Source organism: Mytilus galloprovincialis, chromosome 12 (genome assembly GCF_965363235.1).
Source record: "Mytilus galloprovincialis chromosome 12, xbMytGall1.hap1.1, whole genome shotgun sequence".
Lineage (NCBI taxonomy): Eukaryota > Metazoa > Mollusca > Bivalvia > Mytilida > Mytilidae > Mytilus > Mytilus galloprovincialis.
The window spans coordinates 1,392,123-1,416,367 of NC_134849.1; the positions used below are offsets into that span (position 1 = coordinate 1,392,123).

The 24,245-nt window shown below is 34.0% G+C and overlaps 1 protein-coding gene across 2 annotated transcripts; it reads left to right on the forward strand.

Moving 5' to 3' along the window:
- The first annotated feature begins 1,012 nt into the window (after nucleotides 1-1,012).
- On the forward strand, nucleotides 1,013-23,955 carry LOC143054860 (uncharacterized). Of its 2 annotated transcripts, none has more exons than XM_076227932.1 (4): nucleotides 1,013-1,107; nucleotides 12,538-13,848; nucleotides 21,162-21,309; nucleotides 23,170-23,955. In XM_076227932.1, exons 2-4 carry the CDS (start codon nucleotides 12,763-12,765, stop codon nucleotides 23,277-23,279), a joined length of 1,344 nt encoding a protein of 447 aa, XP_076084047.1. In that variant the 5' UTR covers nucleotides 1,013-1,107; nucleotides 12,538-12,762; the 3' UTR covers nucleotides 23,280-23,955. The 2 variants fall into 2 exon arrangements, with proteins under 2 accessions (XP_076084047.1, XP_076084046.1); XM_076227931.1 differs by lacking the exon at nucleotides 1,013-1,107 and adding an exon at nucleotides 3,503-3,661.
- The last annotated feature ends 290 nt before the right edge of the window (nucleotides 23,956-24,245 follow it).

A 24,245-nucleotide genomic window follows, 5' to 3' on the forward strand; every position in this document is an offset into this window, starting at 1 on the left:
TAATTAAGATACGAATCTTTGATTTTACATAAACACCGATCGACCATAGCAGCAGAGATTTGTATTAGTCTAAAAAAAAGTAACTTGAAGATAAACAATGTGTGTTTTCTGTAACATCTTTGAAAAAATTAGGGTTCGTAAAGATTTTATTTTATTTTTATTATTTTTTAGTCTATGGGAGTGCATTCTGACTTTAACAGTGCTTATTGAAAAATGACAAAAAAAAAACTTTTATAGAGTAGCCTTTTTTAAAGCTTATTAAAAGGGAGGGTAGGGTAATAGCAAACACACATCTTATTTATTTGGCCTTATGCATACTCCGGTTACTTCCGTCTTTTGAGGAATTAAAGAAATTATTGTATTAGTAATATTTAAAGTTTGTGAAGACTGTATCAATAACATACCTGAGCAATACAGTTTCGAAAATAATGTTTTAAAGATCTGCCATTTTAAATATTACCATTAATTAAGGAGGTTGTACTTATCTAATTTCCAACTTCCCTACAAAGAAATAGACATTTTTATAAAGGAATTTGAACAGGAATAATTATAATAGAGAATTCGGGAGACTTTTTAAAACGATTTTGATCATTTCAAAAAGGTTCTTGAATTTATCGTTGAGGACTTTGAGATTTGAAAATAGTTTGTTCACGAATGTATGTATATATTTATATTTCCTAAATGAATTATAGATTGATCCCCGTGCTGACCCTGTAATTGACAAGAGATAAGATTACTACGTAATAACATGTCATACGGTGACGTAAGATTACATTGAACAATTTACTCATTAAAATACCTACTGAGATTATCCCATTAAATTTAATTGATTAACAAATAGAGAGAAGAATGGGTGGTAAATAGAAAGAAGAATAGATATTGTCCTCGTCTGTTACGTAAAGTAAATACCACATGTTTTACCCAATAAGCCCGGGATTTACCACCTCGTAGTATAATTTGATTATTTGAATTTTTTCTTTGTACATTAAAACCGTGTTCAATAAAATATAGTGAAAGTGGTAGAGACGATTTACAAATGATAATTTTTCCTAAAACGAAAAATAATGAAATCACTGCGGAGGAATCGGTGATAAGTAAACATTGAGGGTGAGTCTCATTTATTTCTTTATTGTCAATGAGTATATTTAAATACTTCTATATACACTACTGTGTGGTTAATATTTCATTGTTTCTTATGATTTGGGGTTGCAGACTCATTACCTGGAAAATAAACTAATAGTATATATAGTTTGTTACCAATAGAGCTTCAATTTTATAAAACAGTCATCGGCTGTTGTCTGCTCTATGGTCGGGTTGTTGTCGCTTTGACACATTCCCCAATTCCTTTCTCAATTTTATCAAAGGATTTGTATAGTAAGAATAACTATACAAAGTCTTGTCGTCATTTAAATAGCCTTTGCAACAGTTTGGAGACCTTATACTTTAACTTTCAGAGAGCAATACATGATTTGCGACTTATAATGCCAATTTAAAAAAACCCAACTTATATCAATTTCAATTTAAAATCTGTTACTAAACTTGCATTGATTTATGCCCAAATCAGTATATTGGTATTGTGTCATGAACTATTTACATGTAGCACTTAGCTGTTCTATAAATATATGTTTCATATTACCTTCTTTCATTTATTTTATATGTGCACGCAAAACAAAATTCTTAGTAGAGACCAGGGTCTAAACACAACAAAAACAACATTTTCCAAAAGACCCCAAAAAGTGAAAAAGTATATTTTAACAAAACGCATTAGATGTATCAACAGTAAAATTACTTCTTCTTAACTATAATTTCAACATATGTAAACACTAACACTATTTCATTAAACATGTTTATTTACGATATTTGCACGCGTGTGTATGTATATATTTTTTTTCATATTTCTATTTGTTTTTATCTATTTAAAAAATATATATATATGTTATCACATCTTATATCTTGCATGCATGTTTTTACAACCTTTATAACATTTGAACTAGGATGATTTTATGAGAACAAAATATCTACTAGTATTTAGTTTTTGTTAGTAAATATATAGACGAGACAGAATAATGATTACATAAAAACGAATCTTTTATTCTGTAAAAACTAATTTTCCAATTACTGAGAAGAAATGCCCAGACATGGTTAACTATAACATGAACATGTTATCTGACCATCTTTATCTTGTAATCAGGCCAGTTAACCGATGACCTGAAAGATAGATTTTTGTTGACACAACAGAAATCCAATGTTAGATTTAAATCTCTTGCATGTTGAAATGTATATAATTTATTGTATTGTATCTCTCTGTCTGTGCCTCAATAATACTTGCAGATCATCTTTTGTGAAATTTTGCAGTTCGGTGCAAATTAACAAGATAAAGATAAACGCGTTTTAAAAATGACAAACAATTAGAAAAAATGACGATTAAGTAACAAAACAGTATTCAATATATTTCTAGTTTTATAGAAAGTATTTGTTAGGGAGTAACCATTTAACTTTAAGGTAAAAAAGGGGGGTGTCAGGATTATTTTTTTAGGAGAAAACCTTATTGCTCCCTCAGAATCAAAGCAAAATTGATATCAAAACTGAATTTTTACTAAAATATCAATTTGATAAAATCAAATGCCGACGTAATTATAAAGAAAATAACATACCAAATGAGACTCCTAGCTGCTAACTGAATAAAACTAGATATATATGCAGAGTCGGATCATCAGTTAAGGGGGAGGGTCCCGAGCCCCTTTTTTGTGAGAAAAATTGGGTTGATCACTGAAGCATGACTGGAGCGGGCTCTTATAGACAATTAGTGGGCCCCCTCTTATCACAATTTCTGTATCCGCCACTGATATGCTTGTATTGTTCATTTAGTCGTAGATGTACATCTATGATTCTATCGTTTATTAATCGGTTGCCTGACATTACAACCACAGATATACTCATAATGTGTGACTGTAATATAACTTTATAATGTTTTAAGGGGGAAGGGGGAGGAGGACATTGGAAGGGGGACGTGTTTATTGTTCAGTTATAAACATCGCCATACTTATTTGTAACCTTGTATCTCGAACCTCCATCTGTTCAAAAACGAAAATCAGTACACCTATCAATTAAAGATCATTAAACAATTAATATTACCTTTTCATAAAACAATTTAAAACTTCTCAATTATTTATGATCTCTTGTAAATATAACTGACAAAAAAATTAATAACATAATATTTGTCATATTAGAATGAAATATTCTTATTATCATTCATAACGTAATATGATTCTTTTAATCGACATTTTCAGGGTCACGTGTTAGTTGTGTTCGTAAAAGATTTGCACATTAACCACAAAGCTTACCATTGTTAATCGTGACAAAATAAAGTACTGTATTAAAATCAGATTCTTTCAATTTAATTTACTAATAAAACATCTTGTCGGGATTTTTAAAGTTTATAAAAATAGAAACCAATTGTCGTGAGTGGGTTAGTAAGTGGTGTATGTATACACACAAAACCAAGGACGGGCTTTAAAAGATTGTTTATATTGTTTTGTTCGGTATATTTAACATCATTATGCGACTTGTGCAATACACAAATACATCTTATTATTAGGAATAATTTATAATAACGCGGGAATTATAGTTATTGTATGAAATTACACAAGATCTTTTAAAGGTAAAGTTATTTTAGATTATACTTTTATTTCATACAAGTTATACACATGCACTTGTCTCAGAAAAAAATTCCTCTATACCTTAATATAACATAATATATTAAGGTATATAGATTTTTTTTCTGAGACAAGTGCCTGTGAAGTTATAGATTTAATTAAAACGACAAACGACGATTTACTTTTGGACCCACTAATTTACTTTAAACAGACTACAGTGAATCTTAGTATAAAAAAGTAAAATCCTCAAATCACAGAACTTCAAGGGAAAAATTCAAACAGGAAAGTCCGTAATCACTGAAGAGGCAAAATCAAAATCTCAAACACATCAAACGAATGGATAACATAATATTAATGATATATTTCACCATGACCAGCTAATTTATTTCTCTGACCAGTTAAGTGTTTGTTATTATCAGTTTGGTGTACTTTTCACTGACTAGTTCACGTGTCTCTAATCCAAGGCATTTTGATGTGTTTTCCCTGACCATAGTTCAATTTTGTCGACCCTTACCGTAGTTCAATTTTTCCCTTACTTTAAAAACCACGATTAACATATGAGCTGCGTCGGATGGAAATCGACCTTATGCAAACGAAAATCAATACCTCTGTTATTTTGGGTTGAAATAAATTTTACGGAAAATCTGTAATTGTTCCAAAAGTAGATTTGTAGAAGAAGACAACCCTTTAGAACGGACCAAAATGCATCTTTATATCTAAAATTATTCCAAAATCGATCAAAGTCTTATACATGAACCTAAAGAGACCTAAAAAAAATTAATTGTACGATTTCTCTATCTTTTTATATCTATGTTTAAATCGCTTATATATGACCGTCGGAAGTTTTCGGAGGTTAATTCGATAGTTAATTAGATGGCGTTTAGACTAACGTACACACGAAACGAGGATTCAAGTAATTCAGCCCTGACTTGTAAATTGTATATTTTTTTACTGTTATGATAAGAATATACGTTTTAGTATGTTATAAATTATATATGAGAATTTGAATCAAATCGCTTAACATAAAATTGACAGCTAATGCCCCCTAAATTTTTTAATTTTTAAAACGATACAAAAAAAAAAAAATTGTTGATGTGAACTCCTTTCGGGGCCTATTATAGCTGACTATGCGGTATGGACTTTGCTCATTGTTGAAGGTAGTACGGTGACCTTTAGCCGGTTGTAAATTTCTGTGTCATTTTATCTCTTGTGGAGAGTTTTTCATCGGCAATCATACCACATCTTCTTTATATATATTATACTGATAAACTAAGTTACTTTGTACCAGAGACAAATGTATTTAACTACAAATCTCAGTTCGTGTGTGAAACCCAGAAAACGTGTTGTTGACCTGATTATGATTAATATATAACAAAAGGACAATTTCAATATAAACTTATGTTCAAACCGTCAAAATTTGTCAGGAATTCAACAGTTTCAGGTTTAATAACTTTGTAACACAGAAGGTAATTTTTCTAATTGTCCTGTTTACATCACTAAGAAATGTGATAACTATCATTTTATGTCAATATTTTCCACTTCAATAACTCCACTTGTAGACTATTATAGATTAGATGTATTTTACCCAAAGTTTCAGTGGTGTACCATTACCGCCATCAAAGTTAAATCTTTTGTACAGATAAAGGTTTTTTAAAAATTGTTGAATTATAGAGACATATGATGCAATTTAAAAAGGTAGGAATCTTTCTTAGTTTTTACACAACAAATAATACATTAAAAAAAGATAGATACTCATCCCCAAATAAAATTGAATAATCTTATAAAAAGAAGTAATGATTTCCAGTTTATTCGGTTATGAATGAGATGACCGTTTTGTAGAAAGAGTAAGAAAACAAACGAACGACCATTCAGGACGATATCGCTTGTCATAATGTGTAGACACATGTCTATTGCTGAATAAGAAAACATACGAACGAATTTTCAGACCGATTTAGAGCTAGTAAAATGGTGTAGTCACCGGTCTATTGTTTAAGACTTTAGCAGAGTCGGATAAAAATCGCTCTTTTGAAGTTCTCTTAAACATGTACATGACTTTTTGTATAAGACGTTGGTTAATTTTATAACTTTTAAACACGAAATATAAGACGAATTTAGTGTGGGGTTCTTATATCAACTCTTTTTTCAAACAGTTACAAACATTGCATTATTTTCTCAACCGAAAAAAAAAAAATATTGCTATTCATTTGCATAAGGTTTGTTTCTGTCCACCGCATCTCATATACATTATTGCCTTCTATTGTAGATGTCTGTTATTTCTGTCGTTAGGTTGCTACCTCATTGACATATTCACAACTTCTCATATACACATTTAAATAAATACAATAAATAAAACTCTATTTAGGTTAAGAAAAGTTAATAAGATTTGGTGGATGGGATATAATCAGTAGTTTATCTTTTAAACTATCTGTATATGTAAATATGTAAATAAAGATGTATTATAACTTACTGGCTATACAAATAAACGATCATAAACAGAGTAATACATGTAAACTTCTGTAGGTAAGACTTAAGTCTACTTCAACTTCTGGTACATGTATAACAAACCATGGGAATAATTATTGATAGACTTCAACGAATATTTCCCATACCTCCTTAATTGTTTCTTAATATCAAACACTTTCCCAGGAAAGAGGTTTGGCGCCAAAATACATAGTTAACAACGCCACATTATGTATGTGCCTGTCCCAAGTAAGGCGGAGGTCGATTAAGATGGGTTTACAAGGGCTTGCGCCCCTTTTGTGGGAAATAAAATTGAGAATGGAAATGGGGAATGTGTCAAAGAGACAACAACCCGACCAAATAAAAAACAACAGCAGAAGGTCACCAACAGGTCTTCAATGTAGCAAGAAATTCCCGCACCCGGAGGCGTCCTTCAGCTGGCCCCTAAACAAATATATACTAGTCCAGTGATAATGAACGCCATACTAATTTCCAAATTGTATTTGATTATCTAGGGAATGACTAAATCATGACTGGGCGGGACCCCTCTTAGATATTCAGTGCCCCTCCACTTTATGAATAAATTCTGGATCCGACACTATCAAGATCCTATAGTTTGATAGTTGTATAGTAGTTCATTTTTCGTTAATTGTTTTAGTAAATTGTTTGGTAATAAAAAGGCCAATAGTTTTTCTGAATTAAATTGTTTCGTATTTTTTTTCATGTTAGGTCTTTTACAGCCGACTATACTGTATGCTTTTTTTTCATCCAGTTCAATTGAACACTGGTGGAAAGTTGTCTTCTTATTTTCATATTTCCCTGGTGTTCTTGGGCAAAATTAAATTTGAACCATCTCCCATCAGGGGAAAGGTAATCAAGTCAACTCCGTATTCGTCACTCTACCGCCAGGGCCAGGGTTAGTAGTGTTTATCATATTATAATTTATCAGTACCTACTTTGATGCACACATCAATTTTTCAAATTTGATAAGTAATGTCGATCGCGTCAATATCGAGAACAAACATATATTGTTAAAAAAAAACAAGACCCATGACAGAAAAAGTATATTCTGATAAAATATACCCATATTGGTCAATTAATTGTTCCCAAATTAAGTTAAGAGTGGTGGGGTTGGGGGAGGGCAGTGAAAACACTGATTGATGTCGTCCCTAAGTCAACCCTGAATTTGTCACTCATCCACCAGGGTCAGGGTAAGAAAGGGTTCAATATGACTTTTGTATGGTGACTTTTTTTTTTATTAATAAGTATGATCTAGCTAGTACAAACAATTTTAAAGGTACATCATTCCCTATAATATAAGTTGTATAGACATGTCACATACCATAACTACAATTATGACAGTAGGTAAGATTAAATTGTTTTGATGTGTGGGAGTCAGGTATAAGTAGTTTATAATCACTTCAAATATTATACAAATATAGCCTTTGTATAGGTCGATACAAGGATATATTGACCTAAAAGAAGTATATTGACTGAGGACGAAGTCCGAGGTCGATACAAGGATATATTGACCTAAAAGAAGTATATTGACTGAGGACGAAGTCCGAGGTCGATATACTTCTTTGGGTCGATATATCCTGTATTGACCTCATACAAAGGCTATATTTGTTATATTATTAATTTCAGACCAGTATGCATATTTGTATCAAAATCGTCATTTGATTTTGTTTGAATTTTATAGATGTCATCTTGTCTCCTTGACAATAACAACATGTAAGTTGTTATTTAATTTCTTTTTTTTTGTTTGTTTGACATCTTATGATTTTTTTCGTCAAATATTCGATCACAGATATCATTTGTTTCAAAACGTTTAACGATATCCTGATGTTTATTACATGACGTCACAAAGTAAATCGGGTTTTAGATATTCTAAAAATAACCGTGCAATATGTTCTGTGTAATATGCATTTTGCTATCCGCCGTTTTTCTCTACCTTCGAAAATATAGTTTAACATGTGACTATCCCTAAACGAATCAAATTTTCTAAAATATACGAATTAATAATATTATAATATATCGTCATGTATGCAGTTAAAAGCAAATAGATATTTTAATTATTACGAAAATGTATGTGTATAAACAATGTCAAAACGACAGGATTGGTCACAATAGGAACAACAGGCATAGGCAAATATTATGAAGTTAAAATGATAATACTAATTATAATTATAATGACAAAAGATAATTAGATAAATAAAAAGATTATGTCCCTAGTACACGGATGCCCAATCCGCACTATCATTTTCTATGTTCAGTGGACCGTGAAAATGGGGTAAAATGTGCATTAAAAATAAACAGACCAAATCATAGGGAACATGTGTACCAAGTTTTTAGTTGATTGGACTTCAACTTCTTAAAAAACTTCCTCGAATAAAAACTTGAACCTGAAGCGGGATAGACGGTGACGGACGGATGACCAACGTACGAACGCAAAGACGAACACACAATGCATTACAGTTTAAGAAGGAGTGGGTCATTCAATAAAATGTTAGTTATATTTGAAATGATGACAGATGATGGTGTTACCTAATTCTAATGCAGTATTTAAAATACGTATTTAAACAGATCAGATTTGTATGAAATATAAGGAACGGCTATAGATATTAGATGTCAGGGAAGAGAGTTAATAAAACCACCACGTAATACCATTACTATTATTATTATATACACGTCATATTTTGGAAGGTGTCGGTTTACAATAGGATATTATGACTTAAGAAATTATAATCTATTGCGTTTTCTACAATAGGAAAGGAAACGATATAAACGTGAGTGCATGCTACATGACTGAACAGTGGCGGATCCAAAACCTTTCAGGGGGTTATTTTGGAGGGGCGCTGACTGACCTAAAAAGGGGGCTCCAGTCATGCTTTAATGATTTCGTATATAATCAACAAAATATTTCCCACAAAAAAGGCCCCTGGCCCCGATGAACCCCTGTATCCGCCTTAATGAGCATGAAACAGTTCTAACAATGAATTTCTGTTTTTTTTTGGTGAGTTCGAGTTATGAGAGCTTGCATGGATTGAGTTCTTTTAGAAAGAGAATACTGTCAAAAAAGAACCGGAGAAAATGGTACAATTGAATAAGACAGCATAATTGTGTAAACATAAATAATAGAAAAAACTAGGCTAAAAATAGAAAGAATAGAGGAATTGTTTATAAAGAAAATCACGAACTGAAAACTCCATCTCCTCATTTATCAATAGTCAAAGAAAGAAGACCATTTTTTTACTTGATAATTATACATTTATCTGTGTAGTAACTGTATTCCTTGTCATACCATGGTTTTTGGAATTTACTCTTTCAATACTGGAATCAGAACTTTATGTCTAAAATCTATACGACTAAGCTTAAGAAATAATATTCAGTTGATTAACATCGGTGTTTATATTATACATGTTATATTTAGATAAAATCAGACACCCGGAAGTGAATACCGTAAGTCACAATACACATTTGTTACAATAGCATGTGAAGACGTCGATATACAATTAATTATTGTAAAAGGTTTTGTTCTTGTGATGTAATTATAAAGATATTGTCAGCGTAACTACATGTAAGATGTAATATATATGGGTGGATACAAACTTACGTACCTCCATGTAAGAAGTATTATTTCTTATGCAGCAAAAATACTGCAATCTGATTGGTTGACTACCCCGGTGTAAATAACACCCCACCCTTGTTCACCCGGGGATAAATAAAATTTTGCCAAAATTTTTATAAAAATGAAACTTTGCAAAAAAAAAAAAAAAAAATGCCAAAATAAAGAAAAAAAAGAAAAAATTAGAAAAAAAAAATAATAATTAGAAAATGCTAAAAAAAAAAAAAAATTAAAATTTTTTAAAAAATATTTTGTTTTTTTGTTTTTTTTTGTAAACTCAAAACACACAAAAAAAATTCTGACTTTTGCTAAAAATAAAGTTAAAAAGTACTTGACAATGTGCAGCAACATGGACATTGAAAAAATATTACGCTGGAAATTTTTGATTACCATTTTTACAATTTTACATCCTGGCTTCAAAATGAGTAAAGGAATTGTTCATAAGAAATAAATTCGTTATCTTGGTGTAATCAGGGGTGTACGGAATTTTGCGCCTCAGGGTGTATGAATTTTCAACAACGGTGTAAAATTCTGTACACCCCTGATTACACCAAGATAACTAATATTATATATGGGCGGATATAAGATTTTTAAAATGGACAACTAGTATTCTGACATGATATAGCCGAGGAAAGTGATCTATTTCTGAACAGATTTTACCTTACTTTAGAAAATATCTTGTGGCTGCTGAATAATCCTCTATTATTAAGAAAAATGTATATTGTTGAAATAAAAAAAAAAGAAGAAAAAGAAAAAAAGAAGAGTAGCTTTCCTTAGACGAATGAAAAGATAAATGAAAAATGGAAAGAAAGAGTGAGAGTAACCCTCATGAGATAGACATTTAGGAGCAAGAGTAAAGACCTGTCGGCACTGAGCCAGAGCCATGTGTTCGAGTAAGATGACTACGTGCGGACTGTAAATTACCTTGAAGTTCTGAACTAGCACATTTAACATCTGGCTCAGCGTGGCGGTTTACTACGTAGAAGTTTTATAGTAACATTTACTCGTCCTAAATATGCATAAAGTTTGCCACTGGACGTCAAACAGAAACTCTTAGGAAAAGGGAGAAGGTTTAGTACCATTAGACTGTTTACTCCCGTTGCAAATATTTGCACCTACCCCAAGTCAGGAATCTGATGTACAGTAGTTGTCGTCTGTTTATGAAGTTAATACGTGTTTCTCGTTTCTCGTTTTTATATAGATTAGATCGTTGGTTTTTCCGTTTGAATGGTTTAACATTAGTAGTTTTAGGGGCCCTTTATAGCTTACTGTTCGGTGTGAGCCAAGGCTCCGTGTTAAAGGCCGTACCTTGACCTATAATGGTTTACTTTTATAAATTGTTATTTGGATGGAGAGTTGTCTCATTGGCACTCATACCACATCTTCCTATATCTTCTCCTCATCATCGTCATGTAAATGATGGTATGGAAAATTTGCACTTAATATCGTATTGAATAGAGCCAAACGATTCTAAAGTTTGAACTATCAGTTTGTGTACTGATATTAACCTGTGTTCTGATTAAATATAAGTAAGTTTGCCAGATAATTACAGAACATGTAGTCAATAGTATTGTGATGTACCCACTTCCGCAGAACGTTCAGTCTATACTAATTAAAACACTCGTGTGCTGTTCGTTATACAGTATCTGTTATGATCATTGGTGATTGATGTCTTTCTACATGTTCTATATCCATACGAAATGTATAATCATTCTCAGTTTCAAGGAAGGGGTTGATTGCAAGATATTTCATTTTTTACCATATAGTTCTCTAAAAATGTCGCCTCGGTTATACTCGGCAATAATTTTTATGCGCCACCTACGATAGTAGAGGGGCATTATATTTTCTGGTCTGTGCGTCCGTTCGTCCGTCTGTCTGTCTGTCTGTCTGTCTGTCTGTCTGTCTGTCTGTTCGTCCCGCTTCAGGTTACAGTTTTTGGTCAAGGTAGTTTTGGATGAAGTTGAAGTCCAATCAACTTGAAACTTAGTACACATGTTCTCTATAATATTATCTTTCTAATTTTAATGCCTAATTATATTTTTTATCCAATTTCATGGTCCATTGAACATGGAAAATAATAGTGCGAGTGGGGCATCCGTGTACTTTGGACACATTCTTGTTTAGTTATAGATTCCCTACTTTAAAAAATCCTGGATCCACCCCTGTATATTTATAATCATATATATATAATGCAATACCATTTAGTTTATCTTTTGTCCAGTGCCAATGAAACAGGCCGTTACAGGCGTGGATCCGGCCATTTATCAAAGGGGGAGGGGATGTTCAAAACCCATGGAATACCACTAAACATGTACATAACAAACATATAAAAAAATCCTGAAAACCCATCGAAACCGCCAATGCGTTCTAATTAATATCCGCAGATACCCATTGTAATTTATAAAGGATTTTTTTTTAGATATTTTTGAGTACTTTTTGTCGTAAGGTTTCTGTCACGTTTTACCCATACTGCTTAATTGTAATGTATTTGATAATGTTCTGAAGTAAAGATATTTTCAATAATTGATTTGATATCACATTATTAATTTTATGCCAAGAAATTTTTTGAGCATTCTTCCTTCATTTATAAAGTTCTATGGAATGTAAACCAGTCGAATCCAGTAGGTGGACTTGAACAATTATCTTGATTAGTCTCATCAGAGAGAGAAGAATGTCAGATGATTGTAATGATCTGCGTCAGTGATGTGCTTTCTACGATGTAGCAGAAATTAACATTTGTTCTATGGAAATGTACCAAAAAATACTTAATCGCTTTCTCTTCTTCTTTTTCAGATCAGCGCGTGAATACACATAGTGTCGTCTGCTCCCAGATGGTAATATATCGGTAGCTAGAATAAATGGATAAAAAAAAGTGATTTAAAATTTTAAAAGACTTCACCTTGTACTTGGAAGTAGTAAGTTTGTTTTATGAGAATTAAGAAAAACAATACTTGAATGATGTGAGCTAAACATTTAGTGAAAAAACATTCTTAATTATTTACCAGTCAAACATTCAAAATGGTGGATTTCGATAAGTTGGACAGCGACACCTTACAAGATACCTTTCGGTTATTAGATGATTTTAACGAGGAAGGATTTAATTGGAGGGACATGAACATATTTTCTCAACCTGCCGATGAATACATAGAGAACTTTTTTAGTCGAAAGAAACAAAAAAGTCGGACGGACAAATTATTTTCTTCTTTCCCCTCATTTGCATCAAGTGCAAGAAGTTCTGTTGATGCGGACGCTAAATTTGCCGATGACGTCTTTTCATTTACTAAAAATAGATTCAGACGTTCAGAGTCTTCATATTCCACGACTTCCGGTTATGAAACATCGAGTTCAAACGAGACTATATCTGAAGAAGTGAATGACAGGAGGAAAGATTCCACAGCAACGCCTTCTCAATCAAACTATTCTAGCCGCTGTTCAACGCCGTCAAAATCTAAATATTCGCCAAGTTCGTCTGCTTCTACGCCATTAAAATATAAATATTCGCCATCTTCGTCTGCTTCCACACCATTCAAAACTTACAACAAACAACGCCAAAGGACATATTCACAACGAAATGATTCAGATTTATCTAAAAGACTAGAGAATAAGTTTATGAAAGACGAGAGACATTCAGTACCTCACGAGATTTACTCTGATTGTCCGACAACTCCAGAAGATCACGAACGTCCGCATTCCGTTCCCGTTCATGGCGCGGACGTCAGTGACAGTGATTCTAACTCTAGTATACGCTATTTTCCGAGTATTAGTATGAACAGTTCTCGAGACTCATTGTGTTCTGAACCTTTAGATCGTTTTATGTCTAGATTATCAAGTTTTTCGTCTGGATCCTCTCGGGCGTCATCGGTGGTCCAAGATGATCCATATTCTAGTCCCCGGAAGTCACAACAGGAATACTCACACAAGGGCGACAACCCTTCCAAATTAGAATCAAATAGTTCAAGTAATTTACCAGACGTCCTGAAAGGAGACCCCAATGGACCTCAAGTTAGAAATGTCCCAATTGCAATGCCGCATAAAGAAAAGGAGACATGGACAGAAAAACAAGGAAGAATTGAAGATGCGTTGAAATGGCTTCGGTCAGAACTGGTAAGACATAATTTAGTATTAGAATGTTTCCCCTCTGCCTGTATTTTGATCAGTTGTTAACAATTGCGCTTATAAAATCACTTATATGTGCGGTCAAATTTACCGTTGTCCGGCAGTCCATAACTTAAAAATAACTTAACACCGATGTCATAATGATTGACCTTACATTAATAAATTGCCACAATAACATAACACAGAGGATTTATTTCAATTAAGGTATATCAATATAACTGAATGCAATATAAGATATGTAGAGGCTTTTCATCGACATGTTTACCAATAAATTTCTTAGTATTGCTGGCGAAACTAGACAAAGAAGGGGGCATTAAGTTTTACCCTTGTCCGTTTGTCCGGCCGTCCGTACGTCCGGAAGTTGGTTTCAGTTATCTAACGTTAGTTTGCCTCAACCATATGTATAAAACTTCTACACAATGTTTATTACCACAACACACAGATCAAGTTTCAATTTGGTCGTCTATCGAAATTATAAATAACTTCAAGATCTACTTCCGGAAGCCCTTCTCAACCAATCTTATAAACGAGGTCCCTAATATGCAAAACATACAAGACGTACACCCATATCTTATCAAAATATACCATACTTTCATTGACACATACTCCATATCTCGTTGACATACCATACTTTCATTGACACATACTCCATATCTCGTTCACATACCATACTTTTATTGATACATACTCCATATGTCGTTGACATACCATACTTTCATTGATACATACTCCATATGTCGTTGACATACCATACTTTCATTGACACATACTCCATATCTCGTTGACATACCATACTTTTATTGAAACATACTCCATATGTCGTTGACATACCATACTTTCATTGACACATACTCCATATCTCGTTGTCATACCATACTTTCATTGACACATACTCCATATCTCGTTGACATACCATACTTTCATTGACACATACTCCATATCTCGTTGACATACCATACTTTCATTGACACATACTCCATATCTCGTTGACATACCATACTTTCATTGACACATACTCCATATCTCGTTGACATATCATAATTTCATTGACACATACTCCATATCTCGTTGACATATCATTATTTTATTGACACATACTCCATATCTCGTTGACCTACCATAATTGTATCGATCTATGATAATAAGTTCATACACCATATCTCATTAAAGTTTACTCCATATCTAATTAAATATATCGTAATCTCATTGACATACACTCCTTATTTTATTGGCGTATACCTCATATCTCATTGACATACACTTCATATTTTATTGGCGTATACCTCACATCTCATTGACATACACTCCATATTTTATTGGCGTATACCTCACATCTCATTGACATACACTCCATATTTTATTGGCGTATACCTCAAATCTCATTGACATACACTCCATATTTTATTGGCGTATACCTCATATCTCATTGACATACACTCCATATTTTATTGGCGTATACCTCACATCTCATTGACATACACTCCATATTTTATTGACGTATACCTCATATCTCATTGACATACACTCCATATTTTATTGGCGTATACCTCACATCTCATTGACATACACTCCATACTTTATTGGCGTATACCTCATATCTCATTGACATACACTCCATATTTTATTGGCGTATAACCTCATATCTCGTTGACATACACTCCATATTTTATTGGCGCATACCTCATATCTCGTTGACATACACTCCATATTTTATTGGCGCATACCTCATATCTCGTCGACATACACTCCATATTTTATTGGCGCATACCTCATATCTCGTTGACATACACTCCATATATTATTGGCGCATACCTCATATCTCGTTGACATACACTCCATATATTATTGGCGCATACCTCATATCTCGTCGACATACACTCCATATTTTATTGGCGCATACCTCATATCTCGTCGACATACACTCCATATTTTATTGGCGCATACCTCATATCTCGTCGACATACACTCCATATTTTATTGGCGCATACTCCATATCTCGTTGACATACCATACTTTCATTGACACATACTCCATATCTCGTTGACATACCATACTTTCATTGACACATACTCCATATCTCGTTGACATATCATAATTTCATTGACACATACTCCATATCTCGTTGACATATCATTATTTTATTGACACATACTCCATATCTCGTTGACCTACCATAATTGTATCGATCTATGATAATAAGTTCATACACCATATCTCATTAAAGTTTACTCCATATCTAATTAAATATATCGTAATCTCATTGACATACACTCCTTATTTTATTGGCGTATACCTCATATCTCATTGACATACACTTCATATTTTATTGGCGTATACCTCACATCTCATTGACATACACTCCATATTTTATTGGCGTATACCTCACATCTCATTGACATACACTCCATATTTTATTGGCGTATACCTCAAATCTCATTGACATACACTCCATATTTTATTGGCGTATACCTCATATCTCATTGACATACACTCCATATTTTATTGGCGTATACCTCACATCTCATTGACATACACTCCATATTTTATTGACGTATACCTCATATCTCATTGACATACACTCCATATTTTATTGGCGTATACCTCACATCTCATTGACATACACTCTATACTTTATTGGCGTATACCTCATATCTCATTGACATACACTCCATATTTTATTGGCGTATAACCTCATATCTCGTTGACATACACTCCATATTTTATTGGCGCATACCTCATATCTCGTTGACATACACTCCATATTTTATTGGCGCATACCTCATATCTCGTCGACATACACTCCATATTTTATTGGCGCATACCTCATATCTCGTTGAGATACACTCCATATATTATTGGCGCATACCTCATATCTCGTTGACATACACTCCATATATTATTGGCGCATACCTCATATCTCGTCGACATACACTCCATATTTTATTGGCGCATACCTCATATCTCGTCGACATACACTCCATATTTTATTGGCGCATACCTCATATCTCGTCGACATACACTCCATATTTTATTGGCGCATACCTCATATCTCGTCGACATACACTCCATATTTTATTGGCGCATACCTCCTATCTCGTCGACATACATTCCATATTTTATTGGCGCATACCTCATATCTCGTTGACATACACTCCATATTTTTTTGGCGTATACCTCACATCTCGTTGACATACACTCCATATTTTATTGGCGTATACCTCACATCTCATTGACATACATTCCATATTTTATTGGCGTATACCTCACATCTCATTGACATACACTCCATATTTTATTGGCGTATACCTCACATCTCATTGACATACACTCCATATTTTATTGGCGTATACCTCATATCTCGTTGACATACACTCCATATTTTATTAGCGTATACCTCACATCTCGTTGACATACACTCCATATTTTATTGGCGTATACCTCACATCTCATTGACATACACTCCATATTTTATAGGCGTATACCTCATATCTCGTTGACATAAACACTCCATATTTTATTGGCGTATACCTTACATCTCGTTGACATACACTCCATATTTTATTGGCGTATACCTCACATCTCGTTGACATACACTCCATATTTTATTGGCGTATACCTCATATCTCATTGACGTATATACATACCTCATATTACACTGATATACAACCTAATTCTCATTGACATATTAGTATACTCCATATCTTATTAATCATTTCTCATTGACATATACCATACATTTCATTGACATATAGTCCACCTTATATCTTATTAACATCGATTAGATACTCTAGTTAACGTGAACACGTGCTGGATATTTTTCAATCAGGATTACGTATACGTACGTTTGCTTAAAACTTTTTATAGACTGATTGTAACAGGACAATCTTACTTTGAAAGTTTTATGCAGACTGGTTATAAGTTGGTGGTATCAGTGACGGATAGATTTTCATGAGTGGGGGCCCACTGACTGCCTAAGAGGAGGCCCCTATCCCCTAAATCTGCCCCTGTGTAATACTTTGTACAGATAAGTTGCGGCCAAGTTGTGGATTTTACTTTGTACAGATAAGTTGCGGTCAAGTTGTTTACTTTGTACAGACTAGTTGTCAAGTCGGGTATCTGGCTTTGTAGTCACTGTTTTGAGTCTATAATCCCAATTTTAGATCTATGTACGAACCGGATGTGAGTGTAAAACTTTATACAAACAGGTTGTACTTTTAAAACTTTATAAATACCGGTTGTACGTTTAAAACTTTATACAGACCGGTTGTAAGTTTAAAACTTTATACAGACCGGTTGTAAGTTTAAAGCTTTATACAAACCGGTTGTAAGGAGATGATTACTTAAGAAAAGAATCAAGCAGGCATGACAGTGATTATTATCTTTAAGTAGAAAATTACTTCTGCCAAAAGATAAAGTTAACAAGGCACGCGAGCTGGTGATTTATTGTTTTTGTCTGCTGATAAAGGTACAAAGCAAGGATGCTGTTAGGATTTGGAAATAACATACAAATGTCATTTATTACACTTAATGCAAACAATTTTCACTTTTTAACTTAATTGTTATTGCGTATAGAGTTTGCAAATGAAGGGGTGAAATCTTGGTAAACTAAATGGAAAAGAAACCTTGAATTATCCATGACGGGAACATTTAAAAATGATTTCCTTTCCTGTACAGAAGGAACTTTTGATTTATATAATAATTCCATACGGAAATAATTTCGTTTGGGGAGAAGGGGAAAACAGGGTGGGGGGTTATCTTCCTAAGTTTTGCGTTTGCTGTATTTAATCTGTTTTTGTTTGATCAATGTTTAATTTATCTTATGAAACAAAAAAAAAACAAAAAAAAAATTAAATGAAGCTTATAATAGATTTATAAAAGGTGCTTGATAAAAACGTATCAAGAAAAGTGTATACGTTATATCCCCTACATTTGGTCTACCTCTTAAGGATAATTTCCATGATTATATATAACTGATAACAGTTTTAATCTGTATCTTTGAGTATAGTACAACAATCAAATAACACAAATACCGAACTACAAGACAAATTTAAAAAGTTGAAGTCTATAAAAGTCTGACAAAATAAATCGCTATCAATCATGCAACGGTTCAAGTGAAAACAACCGTAACCAAACCAGTCAAATACAAAGTAGACCCTTTTCTTTCGCTTAATTCCTCCTTTTTGTAACCCCAAGTATACATACATACATCATTATCAATGACAATTATATCTTAGTCCTCCTTTTTGTAACCCCAAGTATACATACATACTTCATTATCAATGACAATTATATCTTAGTCCTCCTTTTTGTAACCCCAAGTATACATACATACATCATTATCAATGACAAATATATCTTAGTCCTCCTTTTTGTAACCCCAAGTAGACATACATACTTCATTATCAATGACAATTATATCTTAGTCCTCCTTTTTGTAACCCCAAGTATTCATACAAACTTCATTATCACTGACAATTATATCTTAGTCCTCCTTTTTGTAACCCCAAGTACATGTAAACTGTACATACATACTTCAATCATTATCAATGACAATTATATCTTGATTTGAAAGTAATCGGTGCTGACAGAACAAAGCCGATTACATCTCATGATGAATCTTCAAATGCACACAGAGTGCATTGTGGGTAATCTTGATTATGAGGTAGCTGAAGAGTATCATTTTGATATGCTAATATAATAAACTGGAGGATCTTAGGTGATCTATCGAAACATGCAAAACGAAAATGTATTGAAAACGCAAAATGTAACCTGAATTTTACATCGATAAATGAAAATAATCAACATTTCAGCTTACTGAACAAGTTTTGCTTATTATTGAAGGATCTACAGTGACATCCAGTCGTCCTTTAGTCATGTCATTGATGCATCATGGTTAATCATATTACACTCCACGGTTTTTATTGATGCTGGACGATATTGTTCAATCCCAAAAATATTACGAGTATGAAACATTAAGTTTGGCTGTTAATCATACCTAAATTGATTCTAAAGTAAAACAAAATTTCTTTGATTATTGACTTCATTCAATTACACTAAAGATAATGTACATGGGGACTTTATCATTTGACACCGACCATAGCTGCACATGTTAAAACTTCGAGATGGTCCCATGTGCCCACTTTTTATATTGGTCGAGATGGTCTCATTTGCCCACTTTTTGGATTGGTCGAGATGGTCCCACTTTATAACTCTTCAGATTGAATGAGATGGTCCCGTGTGTCAACCTTATGAATTGGTCGGTCTGGTTCTTTGTGCCCACTTTTAGGATTGGTCGATCTGGTCCCATGTGCCCACCATATTTGATTGGTCGTGACGGTCCCATGTGCCAACTTTTTGGATGCGCAATGTAATTTCGTTTTTTTCAAAGTAATAACTGACCGTGTAAACAGTACCGTCGAAAAAAATAAAAAAAGTCTTATGAAATATTTTTAATTTTGATTACGGCTCCTCTTTGCTCATCTTACTCCTCATGTATTAAAGGATCGTTCACTATCTATGCTTGTTATTTATCGACCGTGCAAGGGCTGTATAGCCCGTCAAGGTCGTTAAAAACTTCCATTTGTTGATTTGTTTGAGCGTTCCTATCGAAGGTTTATTTGTACGTTCCTACCGAAGGTTTATTTGTACGTTCCCACCGAAGGTTTATTTGTAAGTTCCCACCGAAGGTTTATTTGTACGTTCCTACCGAAGGTTTATTTGTAAGTTCCCACCGAAGGTTTATTTGTACGTTCCTACCGAAGGTTTATTTGTAAGTTCCCACCGAAGGTTTACTTGTAAGTTCCCACCGAAGGTTTATTTGTACGTTCCTACCGAAGGTTTATTTGTACGTTCCTACCGAAGGTTTATTTGTAAGTTCCCACCGAAGGTTTACTTGTAAGTTCCCACCGAAGGTTTATTTGTACGTTCCTACCGAAGGTTTATTTGTACGTTCCTACCGAAGGTTTATTTGTAAGTTCCCACCGAAGGTTTATTTGTACGTTCCTACCGAAGGTTTATTTGTACGTTCCTACCGAAGGTTTACTTGTACGTTCCTACCGAAGGTTTATTTGTACGTTCCTTTTGTACATTCCTACCGAAGGTTTATTTGTACGTACCTACACAGCGGACGGTTGATTTCAGAAAAGTGCTTTGGACGCAATAATTGTATACAGTATTTATTTCAATATTCAACGTATTTTTCTTGGGGTTTCTCAGTACAAGGGCCTATAGAAAAAGACTAAATTCACTTGAGTGTCACAGATATTCTCATAGAAACATTTTAATTATTTCCTGCTTTGTAGGTTGGACTTCGAGCTCAAGACAAAGTACTACTGTCACAATTAAAACGTTGCCATGACACCATAGAAGATCTAAAGAAACAACGATCTCAGAATCCCCATAGTGAAGACGACGAGGAAGACGGACACTGGGAGGACTGGGAAATAGCAGGTAAGGAAACCACTCTGGCTCCAAAAACAGAGAGGGCTTCTGGGAGGACTGGGAAATAGCAGGTAAGGAAACCACTCTGGCCCCAAAAACAGAGAGGGCTTCTGGGAGGACTGGGAAATAGCAGGTAAGGAAACCATCCGGGTCCTGAACACAAAGAGGACTTCTGGGAGACTGGAAAATTGCAGGTAAGACAACCACCCGGGCACAAAAACAAAGAGGGCCACTGGGAGGACTGGGAAATTGCAGGTAAGACAACCACTCTGGCCCCAAAAACAGAGAGGGCTTCTTGGAGGACTGGGAAATAGCAGGTAAGGAAACCATCCTGGCCCCGAACACAAAGAGGACTTCTGGGAGACTGGAAAATTGCAGGTAAGACAACCACCCGGGCACAAAAACAAAAGGGCCACTGGGAGGACTGGGAAATTGCAGGTAAGACAACCATCCGGGCACAAAAACAAAGAGGGCCACAGGGAGGACTGGGAAATTACAGGTCAGACAACCACGAGGGCACTAAAACAAAGAGGGCCTCTAGGAGGACAGGGAAATTGCAGGTAAGACAACCACCAGGGCATTAAAACAAAGAGGGTCACTAGGAGGACTGGGAAATTGCAGGTAAGACATCCACCAGTGCACCAAAACAAAAAGGGCCTCTAGGATGACTGGGAAATTGCAGGTAAGACAACCACCAGGGCATTAAAACAAAGAGGGCCACTGGGAGGACTGGAAAATTACAAGGGATTAGAGAAAAGAAAAAAAAAAGCTCACAAAAGATTGACATTAAATAATGAAAACACAAACACCCGGCCCTAACGACCACTAGGGTTAGAGAAAAACGGAAATAGGCCCTAGCAACGGATTGAAACTAATAACGAAATGACGACCACCCAGGCCCATTTAAAGAGTGTATTGGTAGGGTTTTACATAAAAGAGAAAATAGAGCTCTCAAAATTAAAACTAATCCCCATAGCGAAATTGAAAAGGAAGAGAGAAGACTGGGAAATTGCAGGTAAGACAACAACCCGGGCCAAAAAAAGAAAATAGGGCTAGCAAAGAAGAAATTAAACAATGAAAACAATTCCCGGGGCATAACGACCAAAAAAAACATGATGAGGTTAGAGAAAATAAAAATAGGACAAGCAAGGGATTAGAGAAAAGAGAAAAAAAGAACTAACAAAAGATTGACATTAAGTAATGAAAACACAACTACCCGGGCCTAATGATCAGTGTATGGGGGTCTACATAGGGTTAAAGAAAGGAGAAATAGGAACAGCGAAAGATTGACATTAAATATCGAAAACACAACCACCCGGTCCCAACAAGTTAGAGAATGTCTAGATAGTAATTTACATAAAAAAGAAAATAGGAATAGCGAAATTAAACAGAATCCCCATAGCGAAGACAAGACAACCACCGGGTCTTGCAAAACAAAGAGGGTCTAGTTGTGGTAAGAGAAAAGAGAAAAAAGGACTAGCAAAACAAAGAGGGTCTAGTTGTGGTAAGAGAAAAGAGAAAAAAGGACTAGCAAAACATTGACATTAAATATAAAAACACGAACACCAGGACGTCTTAACGACCACTGTAAGATGGTCTACATGGGGCTAGAGAAAGAACACCAGGACGTCTTAACGACCACGGTAAGAGGGTCTACATGGGGCTAGAGAAAATAGAAATGAGAACGTAATTTTCTCAGATAATTATTACTGGTTACATATGTTGGGGGTTAATCATTTGGTCTAATTCTATGCATGACACGATAAGAGGAACTTTCTGAATAATTATCCTGTCTTAAGATATGCCTTACTTACTGGTTAAATCATCCTGCATAAAAGATAATACAAAACTTTTCTTTTTCTTTTTCAGAATTTGAAAAGAGGTATGCTGAAAACCCCGAATTAGCAGAAGACTTGTTTAATTTGAAAGCAAAGAAAACTGGTACCCCAATCAAGCAAGATATTGAGGCAGCTCTCTGAACACGTTAACGCCAGTTAATAACATCCAAAGACTACGCATGCGCAAATTAGAAATCTTAAATTCATCCAGGTTACCTGCCTGGTTCATCTTGCGTTTTTTTAATCGTTGCTGCAAAGACTTTCGTGAAATGATGAGAACGATGTTCAAGTGGAAAGTAATAGTGAGATTTGAAATAAGAAAATATACTTGACACTTTATAAACAAACGTTATCTACAAAATTGTTTAGTATTTGATTTACCAAGGGTGCAAACGAGGTCTTGAATTGATTATTAAACTGAAAAAGAAAGAAATGAAATCCACTGTTTATAGATGAGTCGGGAAAAAAATTAGTTTTGAGTTGGATCAAGAATATAACAGATTTTGAATATATGTGTTCAGAGTCTAGATAAGAAAAAGTAATGTGTGTGTTTATGTACATTCAAACGATAAATAATTGTAAGAATACATTGAAAAGTTGTAAGAACACATCGTTCTCTCTCAGCAATTATCCCCTGTGCCAAATATGCATCACTAATGAAAAAATCAAAATGTTCAATTTTTGCTTCAATATTGTGAAATATTGGGCTTTTGTTGTTGTTGTTGTTTTTATTTTATAATTTTGTTGGATTAACAGCCAATGTGATTCATATTGTTAAATTCCAGAATGCTTTAATAAAATGCTTTATGTTAACTGATTGGTATTTCGACTTTCAATATATGACAAAGAATTGAGAATTGATGCAGGGAATGTTTTAAAGATAAAGATAAAGATATTTTATTTCCTAATCATAGGGCTCATAACAAGCATGTAATCACATAAAGTAAAAATAAAATAAAAAGCCTTTCTCTCCCACTCGCATACACTCACACATACAACTATCGTTCTGGTTAAGGATGATTGATTTAACAGTACAACATGTAAATGAAAAATAAAGTACAGATAAAAATACAGACACAAATGTATTTTTATTTTTTTATGAGGAGA